Source organism: Phytophthora cinnamomi (genome assembly GCF_018691715.1).
Source record: "Phytophthora cinnamomi strain GKB4 chromosome Unknown Contig53, whole genome shotgun sequence".
NCBI lineage: Eukaryota > Oomycota > Peronosporomycetes > Peronosporales > Peronosporaceae > Phytophthora > Phytophthora cinnamomi.
In genome coordinates this window covers 2230313-2249843 of record NW_027150986.1, presented here as the reverse complement: position 1 = coordinate 2249843, position 19531 = coordinate 2230313, and the positions used below count along the sequence as shown (strand labels likewise).

The 19531-nt window shown below is 50.8% G+C and overlaps 6 protein-coding genes across 7 annotated transcripts; 4 read left to right on the top strand and 2 right to left on the bottom strand.

Annotated features, from left to right (window-relative positions):
• Window positions 1–31: 31 nt before the first annotated feature.
• IUM83_00633 (Lipoyl(octanoyl) transferase) lies at window positions 32–889 on the bottom strand (the record flags this gene model as incomplete). Its single annotated transcript, XM_067924418.1, has 1 exon — window positions 32–889. One exon carries the CDS (start codon window positions 887–889, stop codon window positions 32–34), a length of 858 nt encoding a protein of 285 aa, XP_067788698.1.
• Window positions 890–1080: 191 nt separating this feature from the next.
• On the top strand, window positions 1081–3509 carry IUM83_00632 (Regulator of spindle pole body duplication; the record flags this gene model as incomplete). The annotated part of the gene is made up of 9 exons (XM_067924417.1): window positions 1081–1429; window positions 1510–1655; window positions 1736–2029; window positions 2103–2360; window positions 2436–2570; window positions 2647–2821; window positions 3062–3176; window positions 3238–3421; window positions 3492–3509. 9 exons carry the CDS (start codon window positions 1081–1083, stop codon window positions 3507–3509), a joined length of 1674 nt encoding a protein of 557 aa, XP_067789446.1.
• A 2496-nt stretch (window positions 3510–6005) lies between these two features.
• On the top strand, window positions 6006–8094 carry IUM83_00631 (Regulator of spindle pole body duplication; the record flags this gene model as incomplete). The annotated part of the gene is made up of 7 exons (XM_067924416.1): window positions 6006–6060; window positions 6126–6203; window positions 6258–6349; window positions 6410–6501; window positions 6581–6704; window positions 6784–7595; window positions 7680–8094. The coding sequence occupies 7 exons, from the start codon at window positions 6006–6008 to the stop codon at window positions 8092–8094; spliced, it is 1668 nt and encodes a 555-aa protein (XP_067788696.1).
• Window positions 8095–8326: 232 nt separating this feature from the next.
• On the top strand, window positions 8327–9847 carry IUM83_00630 (putative methyltransferase; the record flags this gene model as incomplete). Its single annotated transcript, XM_067924415.1, has 5 exons — window positions 8327–8480; window positions 8591–8685; window positions 8752–8806; window positions 8876–8940; window positions 9026–9847. The coding sequence occupies 5 exons, from the start codon at window positions 8327–8329 to the stop codon at window positions 9845–9847; spliced, it is 1191 nt and encodes a 396-aa protein (XP_067788697.1).
• A 5601-nt stretch (window positions 9848–15448) lies between these two features.
• On the top strand, window positions 15449–16850 carry IUM83_00629 (uncharacterized protein; the record flags this gene model as incomplete). Its single annotated transcript, XM_067924414.1, has 3 exons — window positions 15449–16065; window positions 16145–16618; window positions 16694–16850. The coding sequence occupies 3 exons, from the start codon at window positions 15449–15451 to the stop codon at window positions 16848–16850; spliced, it is 1248 nt and encodes a 415-aa protein (XP_067789030.1).
• A 1871-nt stretch (window positions 16851–18721) lies between these two features.
• Window positions 18722–19383, bottom strand: IUM83_00628 (uncharacterized protein; the record flags this gene model as incomplete). Of its 2 annotated transcripts, none has more annotated exons than XM_067924413.1 (5): window positions 18722–18732; window positions 18809–18859; window positions 19086–19105; window positions 19171–19231; window positions 19296–19383. In XM_067924413.1, 5 exons carry the CDS (start codon window positions 19381–19383, stop codon window positions 18722–18724), a joined length of 231 nt encoding a protein of 76 aa, XP_067789281.1. The 2 variants fall into 2 exon arrangements, with proteins under 2 accessions (XP_067789281.1, XP_067789282.1); XM_067924412.1 differs by having other exon boundaries at window positions 18809–18896; window positions 19040–19105; window positions 19179–19231.
• Between the last annotated feature and the right edge of the window lie 148 nt (window positions 19384–19531).

Below are 19531 nucleotides of genomic sequence, written 5' to 3'. Positions count from 1 at the left end.
AGAATCATCAAATACAGAGTCTATACACACTCTACAGCGGCGTCGTGGCCTCAACGTCCTCCATGTCGAGGTGGAAGACCTCGCTGATGGCCTCGATAGCCGCGTCCTGCACGTCCTTGATCGTCGCATCCGGACGAATACGCTCAATACTCGTAACCGCGCGGTCGTCGATTCCGCACGGAATAATGCGATCAAAGCCGCGCAGGTCCGTCTTGACATTGAGCGCGAAGCCGTGCATGGTGACCCAGCGACTCGCGTGCGTTCCGACCGCGCAGATCTTGCGCATGTCGCGCTCGTAGTCGCCCTTGCGGTGCTCTTCATCGCTTGACCCAGGCTGCTCCTCCACCCAAACACCCGTCAGTCCGTCCACACGCTCGCCCTGGATGCCGAACTTGGCCAGCGTGCGGATCACCACCTCCTCCACCTGGCGCAGGTACCAGTGCAGGTCCTTCTTGTGCTGCGTCAGGTCCAGAATCGGGTACACCACGACCTGTCCGGGGCCGTGGTACGTGACTTCGCCGCCGCGGTCGACGCGCACCAGCTTGACGTGCTCCGTCTCCGGGTCGAACTTGACGTTCTCCATGGTGCCGCCTCGGCCCAGCGTGTACACGCTCGGGTGCTCCAGCACCAGCACCACGTCTTTCTCCACAGACTGGCCGGCGCGCATGGCCAGCACTCGCTGCTGGATGAGCTGCTTCTGCCAGTCCCACGCCGTCTCGTACTCGACGCGGCCCAGGCGGTAGGCGACGCACTTGCGCTGCTGCGGCGTCTCCACGGCCGCCGCCTGCGTGGACAGGAAGCGCGCTGGCTTGACTGCAGTCAACAGGCACCGCTGCTGCCTAGAGGCGACGGCCGACGCCGCCGACCGCCACCCGCTGCGGACGCTCATGCTGCTTGGCCCGTGTCAATGCTGCTTGGATAGTGACACCGACCACCAGCATGTGGGACCATACCCGTCACTCTGCCGAGGGTAAAAACCACTTCGTTAAAATGACTTTTAACACTTAACCGTTCTAAAAACAAAGTGCCCATAAAATACAAGTCGGACCCAATTGAAGAAAATCGGACCCAATTCAAAATATGCGCGGGAAGGTCGAAGATGGCACCAGCGCCTCTCGCGCGCAGCTCCTGGCGCTCCTCCAGCGGCGCGGACAAGCGCGGAAGGCCCTCGTGTTGTTCGTTCCTGAAGCTTCAACCTGTGCACGCAATGCGGGCGCTCCGGCGACCTCTTCCGTCGTCTTGAAGCTGCTTAACGCCGCGGTCGAGCGTCGCCGCCCTGAGTGGACCCAGGCGCTGGCAGTTGAGCGCGACCCCAAGCGCCAGCGAGTGAGCGGCAGCAGTAAGAGCGACGTCGTGTTCAGCGCCAAGTTGGCGCAGAGTGTTGTGAAGACCTACGCGGCCTCCAGCGCCGCTGCAGCCAAGGAAGAAGGTCAAACGTTGGGTCTCTAGTGGCTTAATGAGCGCATAACGCACTTATTGACACCTGTTAATGATGGTGTGATGTTGCAGAGATGGAGGATTTAGTGGCGGCGATGGATCTGGCGTGTGTGGCGCTGTACGTGGCTTGTGCGCTGGAGCACGCGGTGCGGCTCGGGGACCTCGTGGTGGACAATTTGCTGTACCAAGTGGCCAAGAAGTACGCGGAGATCCCGAGTGTACGTGGGATGTTGTGGTCGTTGCTGTTGTGTACGTTTTTTCTTCTTCTGATGGCTGGTGCTTTTGCTTTGGTTGACAGATGCGGGAGGCTGCGAGTTGTGTTGCTGCTTGCGTCCACATTCGCCTGTGGAGTGCACATGCAAAGTTGTGCAAGGCCTCTGGCGGTGGTACTGAGGAAAAGTCACAATTAATGGTATTGCTGGATCGAAAGGATGGGTTAGATCTTGGTGTTGCGACCAGAGTGACGCAGAAGTTGGGGCTTGTGGCCGAGTTCCCGGAACCCATGAATTACCACGCTGACCAGTTCACGCGCTTGCTGCTGGGTCATGTAAATACCTGCGTCACTCTACTTGTTGCAGGCAAAAATCACGAGGTGCGCATGAGTTTAGGTGTTGCACCGTTGTGTGCAAGTCTAACGTCGTTACGCCATGTTATCACGCGTGCAGGCAGTCTTGAAACTTGCTGATAGCACCTTATCACTCTGGATTGATCACCTGGGAAGACTTCCCGGACAGAATTCAAAGTTGGCTTCGTCTTTCAGTGACCGAACATTTCGGATACTGTGGAAATGTGCAGCAGCTGCAGACGGTGCCAAACAAAAGTCAGCTGAAACAGCAGCAAGCACCGCCCTCCGCTTCCGTTCAACAGCGTTGACATTTTTGCTAAAATGCTCAAATTACACTACCTCGTACTTCATCCAACAGGTGGGTGGCTTACGTGCAGCTTGGCACGAAGAAGGGATATCCGACTAGTTCACTAACAATTATTTCGATATTTAGGTCCATCGTGTTGGAGTACTACACGAACGTGTCAGCAAGAGATCACGACTGGGGCTCCGGGAAGTGTATACATTTTATGCTCGAGAAGCTAACGCTTTGGCCCTTGTTGTACCCGATGCAACGCATCTGTATACGGTGCGTATTACTGGGCCGATGCGCTTTTTCCCCGGTGACTTACTCATCGAGTTGCTGCTTGATGTAATGCGCGCAGTCAGAATTGCTTCAATGGGAGTATGTTTACTGGCTCGAGCACTTCGCTTCGATATGTGATTTGCATGGGTGGCATTTGAAAAGCGCGGTGATTATGGAAAGTGCCGCTCAATACGTGCAGCTATTTGGAAGCACAGGAACCCCCATCCATGTGTGCGTGCTTTTTTCGATTTCGGGTGCGCTATTTGCTGCAGCTGATTCTGCAAATGGCGAAGTATGTCGTTCATCACAAAGCGGAAGTGCTATCCTTGCTTTTGATGAAAGGTTACTAGCTAGCACCGGAAAACTTGTTCGGGGTCTCATCGATAGTACAGGGTCCAACGAATGGCTTGAACAGTGTGAAAAGGCCGCGCGGGTGCATCTGAAAAAGATCGAGGCGTTGATGCCTTACAGTTTTGCTGCGTTGGGCTCTCAAGATCATGTTTTGTTCCTGTCGCGGTGCCTCAAGAGAAACTCAACGAAGGTGTTTAACTATGCCATCTCCGTCCAACATTCTTCGAAACACCAGCTATACAGACAAGTCATCACCTGGTACATGTTTCGTATTATTTATTTTCTAGTTGGTATTCACGATCTAACCAGGTTGTTGCAGCTTTGGTAACATGTGCAAGGCGGTGAAGGAGTTGCGCTCGTCTGCGACCAATGCCAAGGTTTTCGAAACCTTAGTTTTGGAAGAATCGCGGCTTCATCGAATGGCTGTGATACTTTCGGTGAAATGCTGCGAAGCGGGCAGCTCACCTGCGTCCAATTCAGCTCTGCATGCGATCTCTGAACATGTACGTTTAGTTCGCGAACTTTTGGATGGCGCAACGATGGATGGAAAGCTGAGTGAATTCATTCTTCAAGGAGTTCTTGGTGACCTGAACTCAATCGCTCGAGAATGCTACCGCTGTGCGACAAACTGCTACAAAGCAGAGAAGTACCAAGACACGATCTCAGCTCTAAGTGGAGCGTTCGAGCTCGCTGAAAGCTACTTGGAGTACGTAATGTGCAGCAACCTTAACGTTGAAGATATCCACAAGGCCCATGAGCAACTAAAAGTCGACGTCATTTCTTCTTTGCTGGCGCACTGCTTCCGCGAACTTGGCCATGCTACAAAATCGCGAGAATTCAGTGGTCATTCACTATTATATTGTGGACATGTTATTGAGAAGACCCCGCGAGCAAGTATCGACAAGTACGTATCGTGCATCCTAGAAGAGTTGGCATGTTTGGGTGTGGATGCAAAAGCCTCGTTGGCTGAAGTTGTCAAAGCGTTTGTGGCAAACGCAAGCCACGTGTATAAATCTCGCCACATCCCAGCAAGCCAGATACTACTACTCTGGCGTGCATTTAGATCTGCTTTCGAACAAGCGTCTGCCAAAACTGTGATGAACGCGCGAACAAACGATTGTATTCAAGCAGGCGATGCAGCTGACCTTTTACCCTACGTGACTGTGGAATTTTGCTGTACGCTTGAGAGCCATTTAGATGGCGTTTTGATGAGTCTCGAGCAGAATTCTGTGGATTACAGTGATAGTATGCTGGAAGTGTCTCGCTCTGTGGCCTACCGAAAACTACTCTTCTGTGCTTACTATACCAAACGCGATTTCAACAGTTTAATTGAGGGGCTTCTGGACATCCATCGCTCTTTAAGCGCTGCTGCTGAAAAGCTTGAGGGTTTGATCGATAGATCAGGTTTTGATCTTGGTGGTGTTTATGGTTGGCGTGGGGTGATTACGATGGAAATAGTTCTAATCGGCGACTACGCTGGGACTACTGGCTATCTTGATGCCACTGGAGACGTTTCAATCAAGGAAGAAAACGCAATTACGGATATCGAAAGGTGTTTGCTCTCTTGGGGAGGTGATACAGGTACTTCTGGGTGTCTGTTTGATGGATCGCACGTGGTTACCTGCTTGGAATCCGTCTGCAACACGCTCTCGCTGATTTCGTGCTCAGCAACAGAAAGTGTGGCTAGAGATCTGCTGAAAACATTCGCGGCGTCTAACAGCTGTCAAGTCACCACTTCAAGTGGCATCGCGCCCTCATTGCTACGGTTGCTTGGGATTAACACTATCGACGACGCCTCAATTGACGAGGCGCACATTATTGGCCCATCAGATGAAAACAGTAATAGAGAAATTCAGGCCTTTGAACAAGTCGACAAAGCGATCTCTGCTGCAAGGGTATCATACAGTGATGATAACACAGTTCAAGCCTGCCATCACTTGTTAACTGCAATTACCATACTAGGCGATTTAAAGATTACTCTGAAGATATACTCATCCGCAACTATGGCAAAGGCAGTTGGAATGAGGGAGTTGCTGGTTCACACAATTCTATCAGATATCCACTTTCGTGAGGGGCGAAGTAAATACGCTATCACCGAAGCTAAGTCAGCGCTACGGATTTGTTGGAAAATGTCGAAAAAGTTTGCTGCTGCATCGTCAACTGCTGGAGCTGCGTATTTTGACCTACCTCCCGAAATCTCAACAACGGAATGGCACCAGCGAAAATCGGCGCAGCTTTTGTATTTTATGGCTCTAGAAAGCTCGTCATGGGATTTGCTTTATGCTGCGAAAATGTCGTTGTGCCGACTAGCATCTCTCTATAGTTGTGCAGACCAGCCGCACAGGGCTGCTTCGTATTTGACGGAGGCGATGCGGCTCGTAGGTGGGTTGACTTTGAATTTGTTTCGCCGGACCCCATTTTTCGAATACGCTGAACTTGAGTTGAATGCGCGTCACTTGGAAAAAGCGAAAACAGCAATATCGTTGTTGTCATCGAATCTGAGTCTGAAACCAGAGATCCACCATGTTGGTACCAGTGAGCTAGTTCCGAGGTATCGTGCCAGTATCCTCTCCGATTGGACGTTCATTGAACAAATGTGTAATGAAATTGTACAACGAGGGGATGTACACGTTATTGAAGGGGATACGCAGAAAGCTTTGTCTTGTTACTTGGAAGCAATTAAATCATTGCCCGCCTCCAAATACAGCGCATCATCTGATCCCGATACCGGTGCTCTCACAAGGATAAAAGCTCGATGTTGGCGGAAGTATGCACACCATCAAATGGAGAGCATCGATTTAACCGATCCATCTGCAGTGGAAACACTGCTAGGTTCGATGAAGACTCTCAAACGATTGGTGAAGCAATGCGGCCCACGCTTAGAGCGAGTCAAGTGCATGCTTGAACTAGGGCGCATAAACATCAAACTGCTGCGCTCGTCCTCACCTCGGGCATTTGCAAGTCTGGGCCGGACGCTTTCTTTACTGGAAGAGGCATACTTGCTTGGAGATAGTCTAGGTATCACCCACCTTAACCAAGAGCTGCGTACAACGTTGGGAATGGCTTACTTCACTGAAATTGAGGAACATGCACGCGACGATGCAAGTCGAATGGATGGGCGTGACCGAGCCTTGCTTCTTTCGTGGGCTAGCGCTGCTCTACTAGCCAATGCAAACGGAATTATTGTAGCCAAAACGGGGTCATCAGGACCCACAGATTTGGATGAAGGCGTATCAGCGAAGGAGGCTATGGTGAAGCAGCTTGAGCAATTGTCTGCTCGTCCAGGTACAGACCAAACTTATGCGCCGCACAGGCACGTGGCAGAAATGACCCAAGTAGTGTCTGACAAGATCCAGCAGCTACCCGGCACCTGGACCATCATCTCCTTGATGATAGGTCTGTCCTCTGAGCTTGTGATTACTCGTATTCCGGTGCGTATTGTGTCCAATGCTCTGGTAGGCGGAATATGCTAACGTCGTTCGTTATGACAGACTAGCGGGGTCGCTCCAATATCGTTCTGCTTGCCCAACGTATCTTGGAGAGCGTGTATTCGGGAAATGGACGCCGTCATTCAAAAATCGAGGTGCGCCATTATTGTATTGTATTGACTAGTTTTTCCCGGCTCTTTTTGTGAACGTCACGCTGTGCGTATTGCCTTGCAGGCAAATTTTGTCTGGTCACACGGCCGAAGAGGCTGTCACTTGGAGCACAGAACGGAAAAAGGAGTGGTGGAATATCCGCCAACTGCTGGACGAACACATCGAAAAAATAATCCGCTCCATGCAGGTACGATAAGCAACTGAATGTGCTGACAGGGGTGTTACTAGTTACTACGAAGTACTAACCCATGCTACGTGCTGCACAGGAAACCCTTGGGTTTTGGCGTTGTCTGCTCATGAAAGGATCAAGCACACAAGAAACGCAGTGTGTTCGTCAGTGCTGGGATTTTCTTGTCTCGAGGAAGGCTGGCCCTGTCAAGCTGGCCGAGAGAAATCAACGCTTGCTCGGTGCAATCGCGGATGCACAGCAATGGTTGTCAGACACTGAGGTCGTTGACGGAATGAAGCACATTGCAGCAGAGATCGAGGTGTCGCTATGTGACTCTGAGGCACGAGAGATCCTACAGTTATTACGAAAACTGGGACAACACCCCGAGTCTACGCACTCGAGCAACTCCAGCAACCTAACAGAGTTACGGACGGATAAAATTGAGAAGATGAAAGTTGGGGAGGTGAAACAGCTTCTCGCTGCTGAAGGCCTCAGCACCGAGGGCATTAAAAAGGTGTTGATTAAACGGCTCATTGCCGCCCGCGATGCCGCCCTATTGAAGACTATAAATTCGAGGCCACCGCAAGATCGTGGCTTGATTGACCATGGTTCTTCTATCATCTTGGTTCTGAGCCATCAGCTGCAGCAATTTCCTTGGGAAGGCATGGACATCATGACAAGTTCCGGTGGTGTAACCAGGATGCCATCTCTGGACCTGATCTTGCAGCACACAATATCACCAGCATTAACGCTCCCCATTATCCGGAGAGATCGCATACGGTATCTTCTGAATCCTGCTGGCGATCTCAAATCGACACAAAATCAACTGCGACCTATTTTAGAAGGCGGAGTGGCAACCTACGGCTGGGATGGAGTAATCGGAGAAGCCCCTGACCCAGATAAACTGAGGTGAGCGTCATGAACGTGCTGGTGCGCATGCCGAATAACGAGTTTTTCTAACCACAATTGATGCTGCTGCGCTGTCCACCACAGAAACTATTTATCGGCCGCTGACCTGTATATTTATTGCGGCCATGGCTCCGGGGAGGCATACTTGCATCGCGACCAAGTCCTCAGCCTGAAGTCCGGCTGCAGCGCCGCCTTGCTGTTTGGCTGCAGCAGTGGCCGCCTCGAACGAGAGGGGATCTTCGGCCCGAGTGGGGCTGTGCTGGCATACTTGCAAACTGGTAGTCCAGCTGTGCTAGCGATGCTCTGGGACGTCACGGATCGAGACATCGACCAATTGAGCGTCAAGGTTCTGCGGGAATGGCTTCTGGACGAGGAAGGCGACTCGAGTCCGTCGCTGGCGCGGGTGTTGCAGGACTCGCGGAATGTGTGCAAGCTCAAATACCTGAACGGCCACGCCGCCGTGTGCTATGGCCTCCCGCTGCACGTGGTAAAGAGCTGAGCAGCATGTTCAAGGCTTTGCGTCCGTCGACCACTTCAACGTGGGGAGTCTCAGTTGTGTGCGCCACACATACTGCAGTTTCTACGCAACGCGCGACATGTTTAACGTGAGTAATGTGGAGCGGCCAATCAGTGGCGGCCACTGACGTAGCCCGTGTAACGGCCACTCGTGCATCGCCCGAGCGCGTCTTCGTCACCTCCATCCATCAGACAATTCCTCCCGCAAGTAAGAGATGGTGCTGCTTTGCTCGACGCCTCCAGCCCCGCTGCCCGTGGACGTGGCTGCGACTCGTCCGCTGGTGCAGGAGCTAGCGACGTCTGCCGCCGCGCGCGAGCATGTTCGGGCTTTGGCTAGCACGACGTACGGTCGTTGCGTGCTCGGACTCGGTAAGCCGACAGGGCTTAGCTGGATTAAATTTGCTGTAAAGTAGATATTACGAGCGCGGTTTTTGCTGACGCTGCTTTTGCGTGATGGTGCATGCGGTGAATTCTGGCAGCGGGCTTCCTGACTTTTGCGACTGAGCACATGGCTGCCTTTGTCAAGCGCATGAATGGTGATGTGAGCTCGAAAGACCTGGCAATTACGCACGAGGTAGATCTGGAGCTGGTGGCTGCATAGATTCCATCGGGCTGCGTGCTGACTGTTCGATGATCGCAGATGCTTTTGCTACTCGCCAAGACGGTTGTCGACGAGGACAATGCTACCTTTATCGGTAAGTTTTGCGCTGCAATCATACCAGATATCTTTTGGTATGGTAATACTGATTTGAGTGCAATTGTAGCGCGTATTGGAGCACACCCCTTGTTGATGCGTCTTATGGAGCACGAGAATGAGGACATCCAAGAGGTCAGAATGTTATGCAATGGATTGTTTTTTTTTCGAGTCACTAAACTTGTCACTTACGCCGGCGTGATCGATGAATACCCAATAGGCAGCTGCTGAGGTTGTCACTAGTTGCACAAGTAGCCCGTCGGCCATTACATTCCCGCACCGAGTGCGTCAAGTGGGTGAAGTGGAGCGTTTGTGGCCGCGTGGGGTGCCTCTCCCTTTTGATACCCGCGATAATGCTCCAAAGAATGAGGACGGCACCCAGGGCACGCTTGAGGTGCTCATTCGTCAGGTACCAACGCGTATGACAGGCCAGAGAAAGACTGGCTACCTGCTGTGGGGAGCCGCTTTTGTGCTTGCGCGCTGGATCCACATGCACCGCGAACTGTTCGAAGGCAAGAGCGTGATTGAGGTCGGCAGCGGTCTTGGACTCGGAGGCATTGTTGCTGCCCGCTACGCAACTCACACGACACTCACGGATTATCAAAGCGATACATGCACCGCTCTTGAGTACAATGTTCAGCTGAACAAACCGTTTACGCACGAATTTGATCCGACGAAGCCGGAAGTGAAGGTGGCCCACTTGGACTGGGACCTCACTGAAAGCATCGAGGCGGTTCCCAAGGCAGAAGTCGTGATCGCCAGTGACATCATCTGTGAGCCGAGTACGGCCGAAGGTTTTTTGCGTGTGGTGCGACACCACGTAATTGGAAACCCCAACGGCGTTGCCTACCTCATGAATGCTAACAGCCACAGTCGCTTTGGAGTCATCCACCTTCACGCACTCCTTGCCGCCAGTACTGACCTGTCCTACAGCATCACGCCTGTGGCTGAGCTAGCCGATGCTGCAGAGCTTCTTGAGACGGTGAGTGATGCGCAGGAACTCTCTTACGAGTTCTATGAGATCCGTGCGGCGTCTCACTAAAGACTGAGTACCAATAGAACAAAAAAGCAATAAGTAGCAAGGATTTCAATAGAACGCCGTGTTGGTGCAGCTACGAATGCTGACGATTTTGTTGGATAAGCGTCCTCTTCGTTGCTTCATCTCTCTAAACGAGGATGTTGTAAGCCACGGGTCCAGTACATCGCGGATCGTTTGGAAACCCGTCGCCGTTCGGATTAGAGTTGCCGGGTATGCCTGTAGCAACACAAGAGCAGCGGCCTGATCCGCAACGGTTTGATTTTGCGCGTTGAAGCATTTCCTCACGTGTCTTGAATTGTTGGCCAGGTTGAGGGCAGCTATAGGGCGACCTCATCTGCAGTCTCTTCCACATTGGGCTGTCTTGGCACATTAACTGCTGTGCACTAGTTAGCGTGCACGAGTTACAAGTACGACAAATACGATCTGCCCCTGCCGCACATGGCGAGACCTCGTACTCGTCTAACGTGCATTGAGTGCACGGTGAGCATACTCGATCCGTCGTTGGAGAGCAAGTAACAGAAACGTACTGGCCAGCACGACACTCTGTGCACGCTGGTATATGGACAAAACATGGTTAGCCTGCACTTACAAGTATAATTAGCTTCGCTAGGTACTTACGATAGCAAAGTGTGTCTTGAGTGGCTCTGCAAACTTCAAGAGCGAACGAATTGCCAGGACATACACTGCAGGCGGCACAAACTCGGTCCTTAAGATCTGAGCACGAACTAACGAGATAGGACCCGGTAGGACACGCTGAGCAGTCTGCAGCCGAAACCTGAAGCAGTTTTCCGGGTGCCACACTCGTAACAGCGTTGCCCGCAAAATCGTCGATGAACGTATTACCAATTCCCAAAAATGTGTTTGCCCTGCTGATACCGACCTGGCCTGTACCAAATGCGCTTAGCGCTGTGACATCTGCGCGGCCCAGTTGTAGTGTAAGATAGGTATAGTCAGCAGGCAGCCGATTTGCATCACGTAATGTGGCACCGCTTAATGGATCTGGCTGAGGTGAAAAGAGACGCGTGGTCGCAGATGAAAGCGGATAGACATCGATACCCGCAGCAGTCTCGGAAAATGTCAGGCCCTCGATTCTAAGAGTTGAGAAGTCTACGGCCTCCGAAAAGTGAAGCTTCAGCAGTCGGCGCGGCAAATCCAGGCTATAACCCAAAAGCTTCGGTGGAATAGTGTCTGCGGTAAACTTGGTGACAGGAATGGCGGCGCTTGAAGGTGTGGGTACCGTCATGCTCGGAGAGCAAGCAAATATCCCGCTGCTTTGGCAATTGTTCAGAACATACTGGAAAAGCCCGGAATCCACGCTTAAAAAGGCAGTGGCTGCACTCCTTGCCAGGCCAGCTACACGTTTGAGCGAATTGAGATCCCCTGCACCAATGTTGAGTATAATTGTTGCACCGTCCAAACTGTTTGTGCTCGTCTGCTGCGTAGTAAACTTAAAGGTTGGGCCAAACGTCAGATCAAGTTCGGATTGTAGAAGCAACTTGGTAACATCCAGCGTCGAGGTTTGAACTGGAACGTTCATCCGAATGGTGAGAGTACCCAGCGCCATATCGAGATCAAAAGACTGAATATGAGGACCCTGCGCGATTCCCATCAACACGACTTCTAGCACGTTGCAGTCTCCGACTATCGCGCCAGTCACGCCAGAAAGCTGAACCCAGAATGAACGCGGTCGCGGGTCATAGTTCGGTGGCGTTAAGATTTCCAATACTACGTGTTTCACGTCAGAATCGCCATTTGCCCAAGTGACGGCAGCGTTGGTCAGTGGTTCGTAATCTACTCCAGGAGTTGCTGTCCCCGCAACGGTATTTACAGTGACGCGTACTGGGACCGGAAAGGCAGCAAAGTTGCGTTGAATAGCTACAGACAACACCCCTGCCTCAGTTGCCATCACACTAGGACATAACTGCAGCCTCGAACTTGTGTTACGCGACGCTAGCTCGATAAAACTTAGATCTGGAACCCGTAACACAGACTCCAGCGGCTCGCGAGCAGCAAAATTGACGTCGCCGAGAAACACATTGGTCACACTGGCGATATCTATGTATGTAGTGCTGGCGTGCGCTCCATTAATTGGGGCCCCTGTGCTATTCTGTAATACAAGAGCGACACGTCGAATTGGCAGCCTCGGATCTGGTCGAGACAAGGATGCCACAATAATTTGTCTGTCGCTTGTGTCCCCTTCTTTCCATGAAAGCGTTTGTTCTAATGATATGTAGTCCAATCCTGCGAATGCAGTATTATCTTGTGTAGCAACTGTAACGGAGCAATCTCCGTCACTCCCATTTCTCCGCTGGATCACCACTGAGGCTGTGCCTCCTGCGAACATGGAGTACTTCGTACTAGCACAACCTGGAAAGCAGTCGGCACCGAATTGCAGAGTACCCGGCTTTACATCGTTCGGGCCAGGGATAGTCACAATCATTTCTCCAATGTCTCCTAAAGTCCCAGTTCCGATAGTATCGCCGTCCGTAGCCGCAACTGTCACTAAGCGCAAAAGGAAGTTCTCCGAGAGTTCATATATTCCATCATCTAGAACTTCTAACTCGATATTCTGCGTTCGATTCGTAACAGTGGCTGGATAATCATCACGTCTCCACTGCAAAACCTGCGTCACGGGAGAAACCAAATTGAAGTCTCCCGGCGAGCATGCACTTTTGCACACAATTTGAAATTGTACACTTGCAGTCGATGTTGTACCAGCGACCCAAAGTACAGGAATGGTTAGTGTGTTGCCTTCTGATATGGTTACTGCAGCATCCTTGAAACTAAAGCTACCAGGTACAACTGACAAAGTCAACCTTAGTTGCGGTTAGCATAGTATTATAGCACGAGATTGATGCCACTCACGGTTGGAAGGAGGTGCTAAAACAATTTGAGTCCAGTTGCGATCTGGGTTAATACCCGCCCCGACGGAGTCGTGCAGCTTCAGTGTGAAAGTTTTGGGACTCTCTTGCGGTTTGCCGTCGTTGTAAATTGGTAGGTACAGCGCTTTCTCGAAGTCCTCACCATCTTGCCACACGAGACTGACGTTGAATATTGGTTTGAAGTCTCGTCCAGCGACAGCTGTCCCGACACCAGGAATGGTCGACACATATACTGCGGCACGACCATCGGACCCGAGACTGCGCTGCACAGTGATGTATGCGACGCCAAAATCTTCGGTTGTGGAGTAGACGGCCTGGGCAAACTGGAACCTTCCATTCGCAGCAGCCTCAGAACTTTGTAAGACTCCCAGCACGAGGGTGACGCCCACAAGTAGCAACAGGCATCGCCTAAAGATCGTCATGATCAACTGGAGCAACTGGCGACCGCCAAGAAAACGCTTTGGAAATAGCGGAACGAAACCACACCGACGCTTCATGGTTCCTACAAAACATTGCAACTTCGACTATCCAAGGCACGAAGGAAGCGCCTCCGAACCAATAGCGTGTTTGATTTCGATACCGGTAGCGCAAAATGGGCAAAGTGTCGGTAGCTCAGGTGCCACAGGATGTTCTTGGAAATGCCTCTCGAGAAGTATTTCAGGGGCTTTTCAAGGATCTGGGAAAGCAAGCGATGGCAATGGAAGCTATTCTTCGTGTCGTTTGTGGTCGAGTAGACAAGATGGAGAACTGGCTAACGGAGGTGAGCTTCGGAATGACGGAGCTAGATCTTAAGCTGCGTAATATCGCGCACAACATCGACGGCACGGCTGCGGTGGATGACGAAGGGCAAGGTCCGCATCGTTGGGCCATACCTGCCCCCGACGATGGGAAATACGTTGCACCAACAGTTAGTAAGAAACTTGGAGTTGACAAAAAGGCTGTACGTGTGACGGGAATGGCCGCTGCCATCTTAGACCGACTTGCAGCAACAGCGGCAGGTGCACCTCCTTCTGTTGAAGCGGAAAAAGTGGAGAAAACGGGGGCGAAGAAGAAGAGCAAGGACAAAAAGCATGGCACTAAAAAGACAAAGCTGAGTTGTCTTCCAGATGCACCGATAATTTCGTCACTCGATGCAGTCGAGACCGCCCCACCCCCGGTAATTCAGCTACCTACCCCAGAGCCAGAAACTCAATACGTTCCAACACCTGAGGTACATCCAGTCATAGCTTCAACAACCGTACCAGTGACATCTGAAGAACCAACCAGTGTACCGCCACCGACTGGACAATTACCTGTGTCTCAGCTTCAGAAAAATGACGAGATAGAAGTTTCCGCTGCGCCACCAAATATTGATGAAGCACCACCAGCACTGCAACTAGAAAATAATCTGGACGAAGAAACTACCGACGTAGTTAAAGCCCTTGTTGAGATGAAGCACGACGTTTCTCAAGCCGAATCGTTAGTAGAGCCACAGGCCAATGGGAGTGCGGAGAAACACAAGGCTCCAAAATCTACTCCGAATTCAGCTATTGCTCAATCCGAAGAATCAAGTGAGAGCAGTCCAGCGATGTCATCCAGTGAAACAAACAAGGTTGATGCGGCAGAGCAGCCAACAAATTCCTTGTCCTCGACATCGTCGCCCGATCCTATCACAGATCTAACATCCCAGGGCCTACATCAAGAAGACGAGATGCTTCCAGGACAAAACGGTATCTCCATGCCAAATGCTACTACTTCGGAAAAACCGCCATCAACATCAACAAATGAGGTCCAACTCACTGCGCCTGCAGTAGAAGTGGAAAATATTACTGCTAATACGGTGTCTTCAGTACCTAGAGTAGCGCCTCCAGTAGTGAAGCCGGCCAGCGAATCTCAGGTGTCAACTTCGTCGGTCTCAAGTATTCTTCCTACTGTTCAAGTTGAGCGATCTTCTGAGCCGTTCATATTGAAGGGATCGGCACATACAATGTCAGTTCCCGTTATCCTTCCTAGTAGCAGCCCCAGGCCAACTACTCCCATTCCGGAGCCCCAACAAACTGAGGGGAATGTGATCGAGACGAAGGTGAACGTGGCTTCCGAGACGACCTTAGTACCAACAATCTCGCATCAATCATCTCCCTCTGGTTCAGAGTTGATACGACCAGCGTCACTAAAATCTACTGCAGTGGCCACGAAAGCAATAAAGGCCACAGGGATCCCGATTCGCTCGCCCGTGACATCACCATCATTGTCTCCTCGTGGGTCAGAAGCTACAGGAACTGGAATTGATCCACTTTTACCACACAGAACTGCAGCACATCGGCGATCTTCGAAAATGGCTTCAAGACCAAGCCTTACTAAGAAGGTCGAGTCTGGCCCTGATAGTGATCCGTCACGGCGATTATCAGGAAACAAACGTGGATCAGACTCTAAGCGAACTTCAATTGCTCCACCGGCTCAGATTCAAGACCATCAGACACAGCAACCATTGCAACCGCCTGCTCAGCAGTCAAGCCCACAGTCATCCTCGGGTTTGCAGTCGATACCGCAGCGTTCACCGACACCCACAATTTCCGCGGCGGAACAACCCGCGGACATCCACGAAGAAAATGGTGAAAGTGGCAGCGATTCCTCCTCCGATGGATCTGGTTCGTCAAGTGAAGGCGAAGATGCTGAAGCGGGAGCTGCTGTTGAAGAGATATCAAATACTATGACCGCTCTGAAAAAGCTCAAGCGAGCTCAGATGCTGTCACCCGAAGAAGAAAGAGAACTCAAAGAGCGAGCTCACAAGAAATGGTTTCAGCTCAAAGGTCATATCAAAGAAAAGCAAAAGAAAGATGTGACGAACATCCTGCTGAAGCGGAAGAAGAACGTCTTCACGATCTCATCAAGGATTGAGCTCCTGGAAGAAAAGTCGCGAGAGATTTTTGCAGCGCTCAAGCAGATTACAAATGATATGCGTGACAAAAACGACCGTGTTACGCATGAAACGCTGCGTCGCCGTGTTGCTGATATTGAACACAGTCTGCAGAGTGTAGATTCCAGAATCGCCTCTTTATCAGCACCAGCAATCGAGAAAGTGGGTGATCTGGTATATGAGGTGAGTTCATTGCGCAGTACAGTACAACTTCAGCTTTCGACAGCCCAGACTGAAGCTACAGCTAGACACTCGCTGCTTGAGGAGGCACTGGCTACTCAGCGAGCACTAGTTGAATCATTGGTTCAAGATGTTCCGGTCCAGCTGTTAGCTCAGGCTGAGCTCTTTCTTGAAAAAATCAAGCAGCAACCTGACTACGGAGGTGCGATAGAAAATCTCAGACGGAGTCTCAAGCGGAAAGCGGACCTGAAGCTGCTAAAAGAGTACGATGAGCACGAACTCGGCTCGATTGATCAACAGAACTTGTTTATCTTACGCTCTTAATTTCTATGGCTGGAACAGACTGGAAGCTCGGCTGCTCGGTTTGGACGCGGAAAATGAAGACTGTCTAGTGCGCTGCTTATCATGCCGCAAGGAGGTCACCAATCTGTTCAACGAAAGAGAAACTGAAGTCGACGAGCAGGATACTGGCAACACTGGAGGCGGTATCTCGCACCTACGAAAGATAAACCCTGGGCCAACTTCGTCTCGGATCTACCGTTCGAATATACCATTCAGCGCTCAGCCAATGGTGCAGGAGGCCATTCTAGAGGGATCTGCGGAGGAATCGTCTTTGCCACCCCAACAAGCTTTGTTACAACCACTACCGCAGCCAGCAGCGCCACAAGACCCTCAAATGCGCCAACAACTTCAAGCAGCAGGTGATTCCATTGCAAGTGAGAAGCCTCCTGTTGTTCGTGTTCCGAGCGTGAAATGGTCGACCCCGCCAGACACATCGAAACGAGAGATCAAAACGTCGCAACCTTCACCTCTCAGGTAAGCATTGGGATCAATTGTTCTGCTATTGTAGAATTCGTCTGACTTATTTTAATGTATGCCGGGTCCTTGCAGTTTGGTGAATATTACTGCGACGCGGGCGATTTTGTCGCCTGATCGGCCAATCAGTGCTCCAGTGATCCCTATGAAAAAGAAGCCAAACGCTGCGGTCAGGTCGAAATCAGTGTTGAAGTCGCTTTCCCCGCCGTTGGATTCAACTCTGAAAGACTAGACGCAGCGATATGAAGTAGAATGTTTATCGCCATAAAGTTTTCAATTGTCTCCGTCATTGCCTTTGACGTGAAGCAATCGACGGCAAAGCCCAGACCTCTTTCTATCATTCTCCATATTTACATCAGGAGTGATAGTGTCAACCAAACGGCCTCGACTAGCGAGTTGTCGCGATGGTGGACGACCATGACGTTGTCGTTTCTCAGTTACGGCGTCAAGTTTAGGTCCAAGCTTTTGCAGGAGTGTCTGTTGTGACAACTCCGCAATAGCACTTGTCTCTTTGATTAACTGAGCACTTCTCATAGACGCAGCAACAACAGCAGAATCAATGTACGGCTGGATTTCGTGTTGCCCAATATCTTGACAGCGGTCATTTTGACCGACGCGACGAAGCAAGGGGAATAATCCTTCTGTATTTCTCGAAGATGCAGCGAATGAACCGAAAGCTTGTCCTGATGGTTTCGTCGGCGAAGTGGTAGCTGTCGGTGCTGCCACGACTAGCATTCCGGAAAGTGGCAAGTTCTTTCTGTTATTATCTGGTCTTGTTGGGTCCTTCGGTAGGTGGCAATCTCGTAAGTAGTGAAGCAAGTCCATCTGCGTTAGTGGTCCAGCTAATTTCGCCGATGATGGGTCATTGGCCTTTTGCATAATAGCCCTTTTAAGCGGGGATGCACGAGGTGACTGAAGTAGAGCGTCTTTCTCTTTGGGGGTAATTGTCTCTGTCAAGCGTATCGACTGCGCAGCACTTTCAGCCCTACGGTTCTGTTGAGCTGCAATTGCCGCTCGCACAGTTTGGAGCCCCCCTCGGCCGAGCAGTGCCATACTAAATAGGTCCTGGTTTCGACGTGATGACACGCCAGTCGGAAGTATTTCGGAATTACAACGGTACAATTCCACGCTAAAAGCATTTACGATCGGCGAGTCGGCTACTGCGTACTTTGCGTCAGGTAATTTGTCTGGGGCATCTGCATAATCCGTATCATCAGCAAAAAATATCGTACATGGTCCCACAGATGCCACTGGCGTATCAATCACCAGTTTTGGAGTGCCACCTGTTGCTGTTAAAGGAATGCGTAGTGGAGGCTTACGCCGACGCTTTCGCTGAAGGGTTACGTAGTTGTGCGTAATGCAAAGACCACTTTCAACCACAATTAATGTCCCCCTAGGGGTATAGTTGCCGAAAATGACTGTCGAAAAAAATAAATGTTAGGGGAAACTTCATGATAGCACCGTTGCCATTGAACATACCTTCGTTGCGTTTGAAGCTGAGCGCTTGCATGGAATAGTACATCGAACATAGTTGTTCGAATTCGAGGGGAGATGCAGCATCAAACGCTCGCTTTAATATCGTGAGCTTGGATTCGAGTTGCTCTCTTTGAGGCCACAAGTTACGAAACGCAGCCTTGGGAACCCGCAAGAGTTTTGCGCTAGAACTTGACACAACAGCTTCAATTAGGCGTTTGCTAGTGTCAAGCATGAGCTCGACTTCTCCGAATGTATCCCCTGACCCCAGTACTCGTATTAGTACTTTGGTTCCCCGGGCATCGAAACTAGTGCCCGCTATCAAAGCGCCAGATACCGGCAGCGGCGAGTCCAGCACCTGCTGTATGGTGATTGAGCCCTCGATAATAAGGAACATTTGATCCATCAGTTCTTCACCCCTTTCGAAAATGACGGATTCGAGCGGGGCAATTTCCACCATGCAGTGTTTGCAAATTTCGAGGCATTGGTTTCTCGGTATATCCTTGAATACTTGCAAGTGGGACACCATCGTAAATGTCAACCCAGTCCGGTGATGAAACTCTTGTTCAATTTTTGACTTCCAATGTGCCCGCTGTCGCGTAACTTGGAATACGGCAGCTTTCCAACGATCTAGAGTTGATCTACGAAACCCAGCGGAAGGACAAAAGGATATGAACCTGTACATATATGTAGTCAGTTGTTGATTTCATAACCCACCGTTTGTGTAGCAGTGAGTTTTCCGCTGCACGTGAAGACTGCTGGACTTGGCTGTTATCGTGAGAAAACCATTCCAAAGGAGACAACACTACAATATAGTCATCACGTAACAGATACACCAATCTAACAGAGGTGTTACTGTTGCCAACAGCTACCGCTGTCGTCAATCGTCGACTGTTTCCAAGAAGAGACTCTACCCCAAACACATCACCTTCGCATAAATCAATGTACCAATAATCGTCTGCCGATGGAGCTGAGAGTGGTTTCGCCGTCGTACCACGTTCCCTGCCATTGAAGCTAAGAAATACATCCGTTAGTACTAGAAGCCCATCCTGAAACTAACCAAGGCACTGGAAGCTTACAGACGCACTCGACCAGATAAAACGAAGTATGCAGCAACTGCCTCTTCCCCGCATCTGTAAACTGCAGTTCACAAATGCAGCATTCGTAAGCATTCATGCATTTCTCGGCAGGACATGATTCGTACCCGTATTTCCAGCAGTCAGTTCAATATACCGCAAGGCTTCAGCTACTTTATGAAGCTGCTGAGTCGTCAATCCCTTCGCGAGATCCATTCTTTCAAGAACTTGGATGCGAGCACGCAGTACCGAGGGGCTCAATTGATCAACGCATACTTCGTGATTGTCATCATCGTGGGAATCCATAGTGGTTAATAGATCTTCCTTTAGTTCGGGGTCCAAGATGTGCGCATCTACAGGAGTA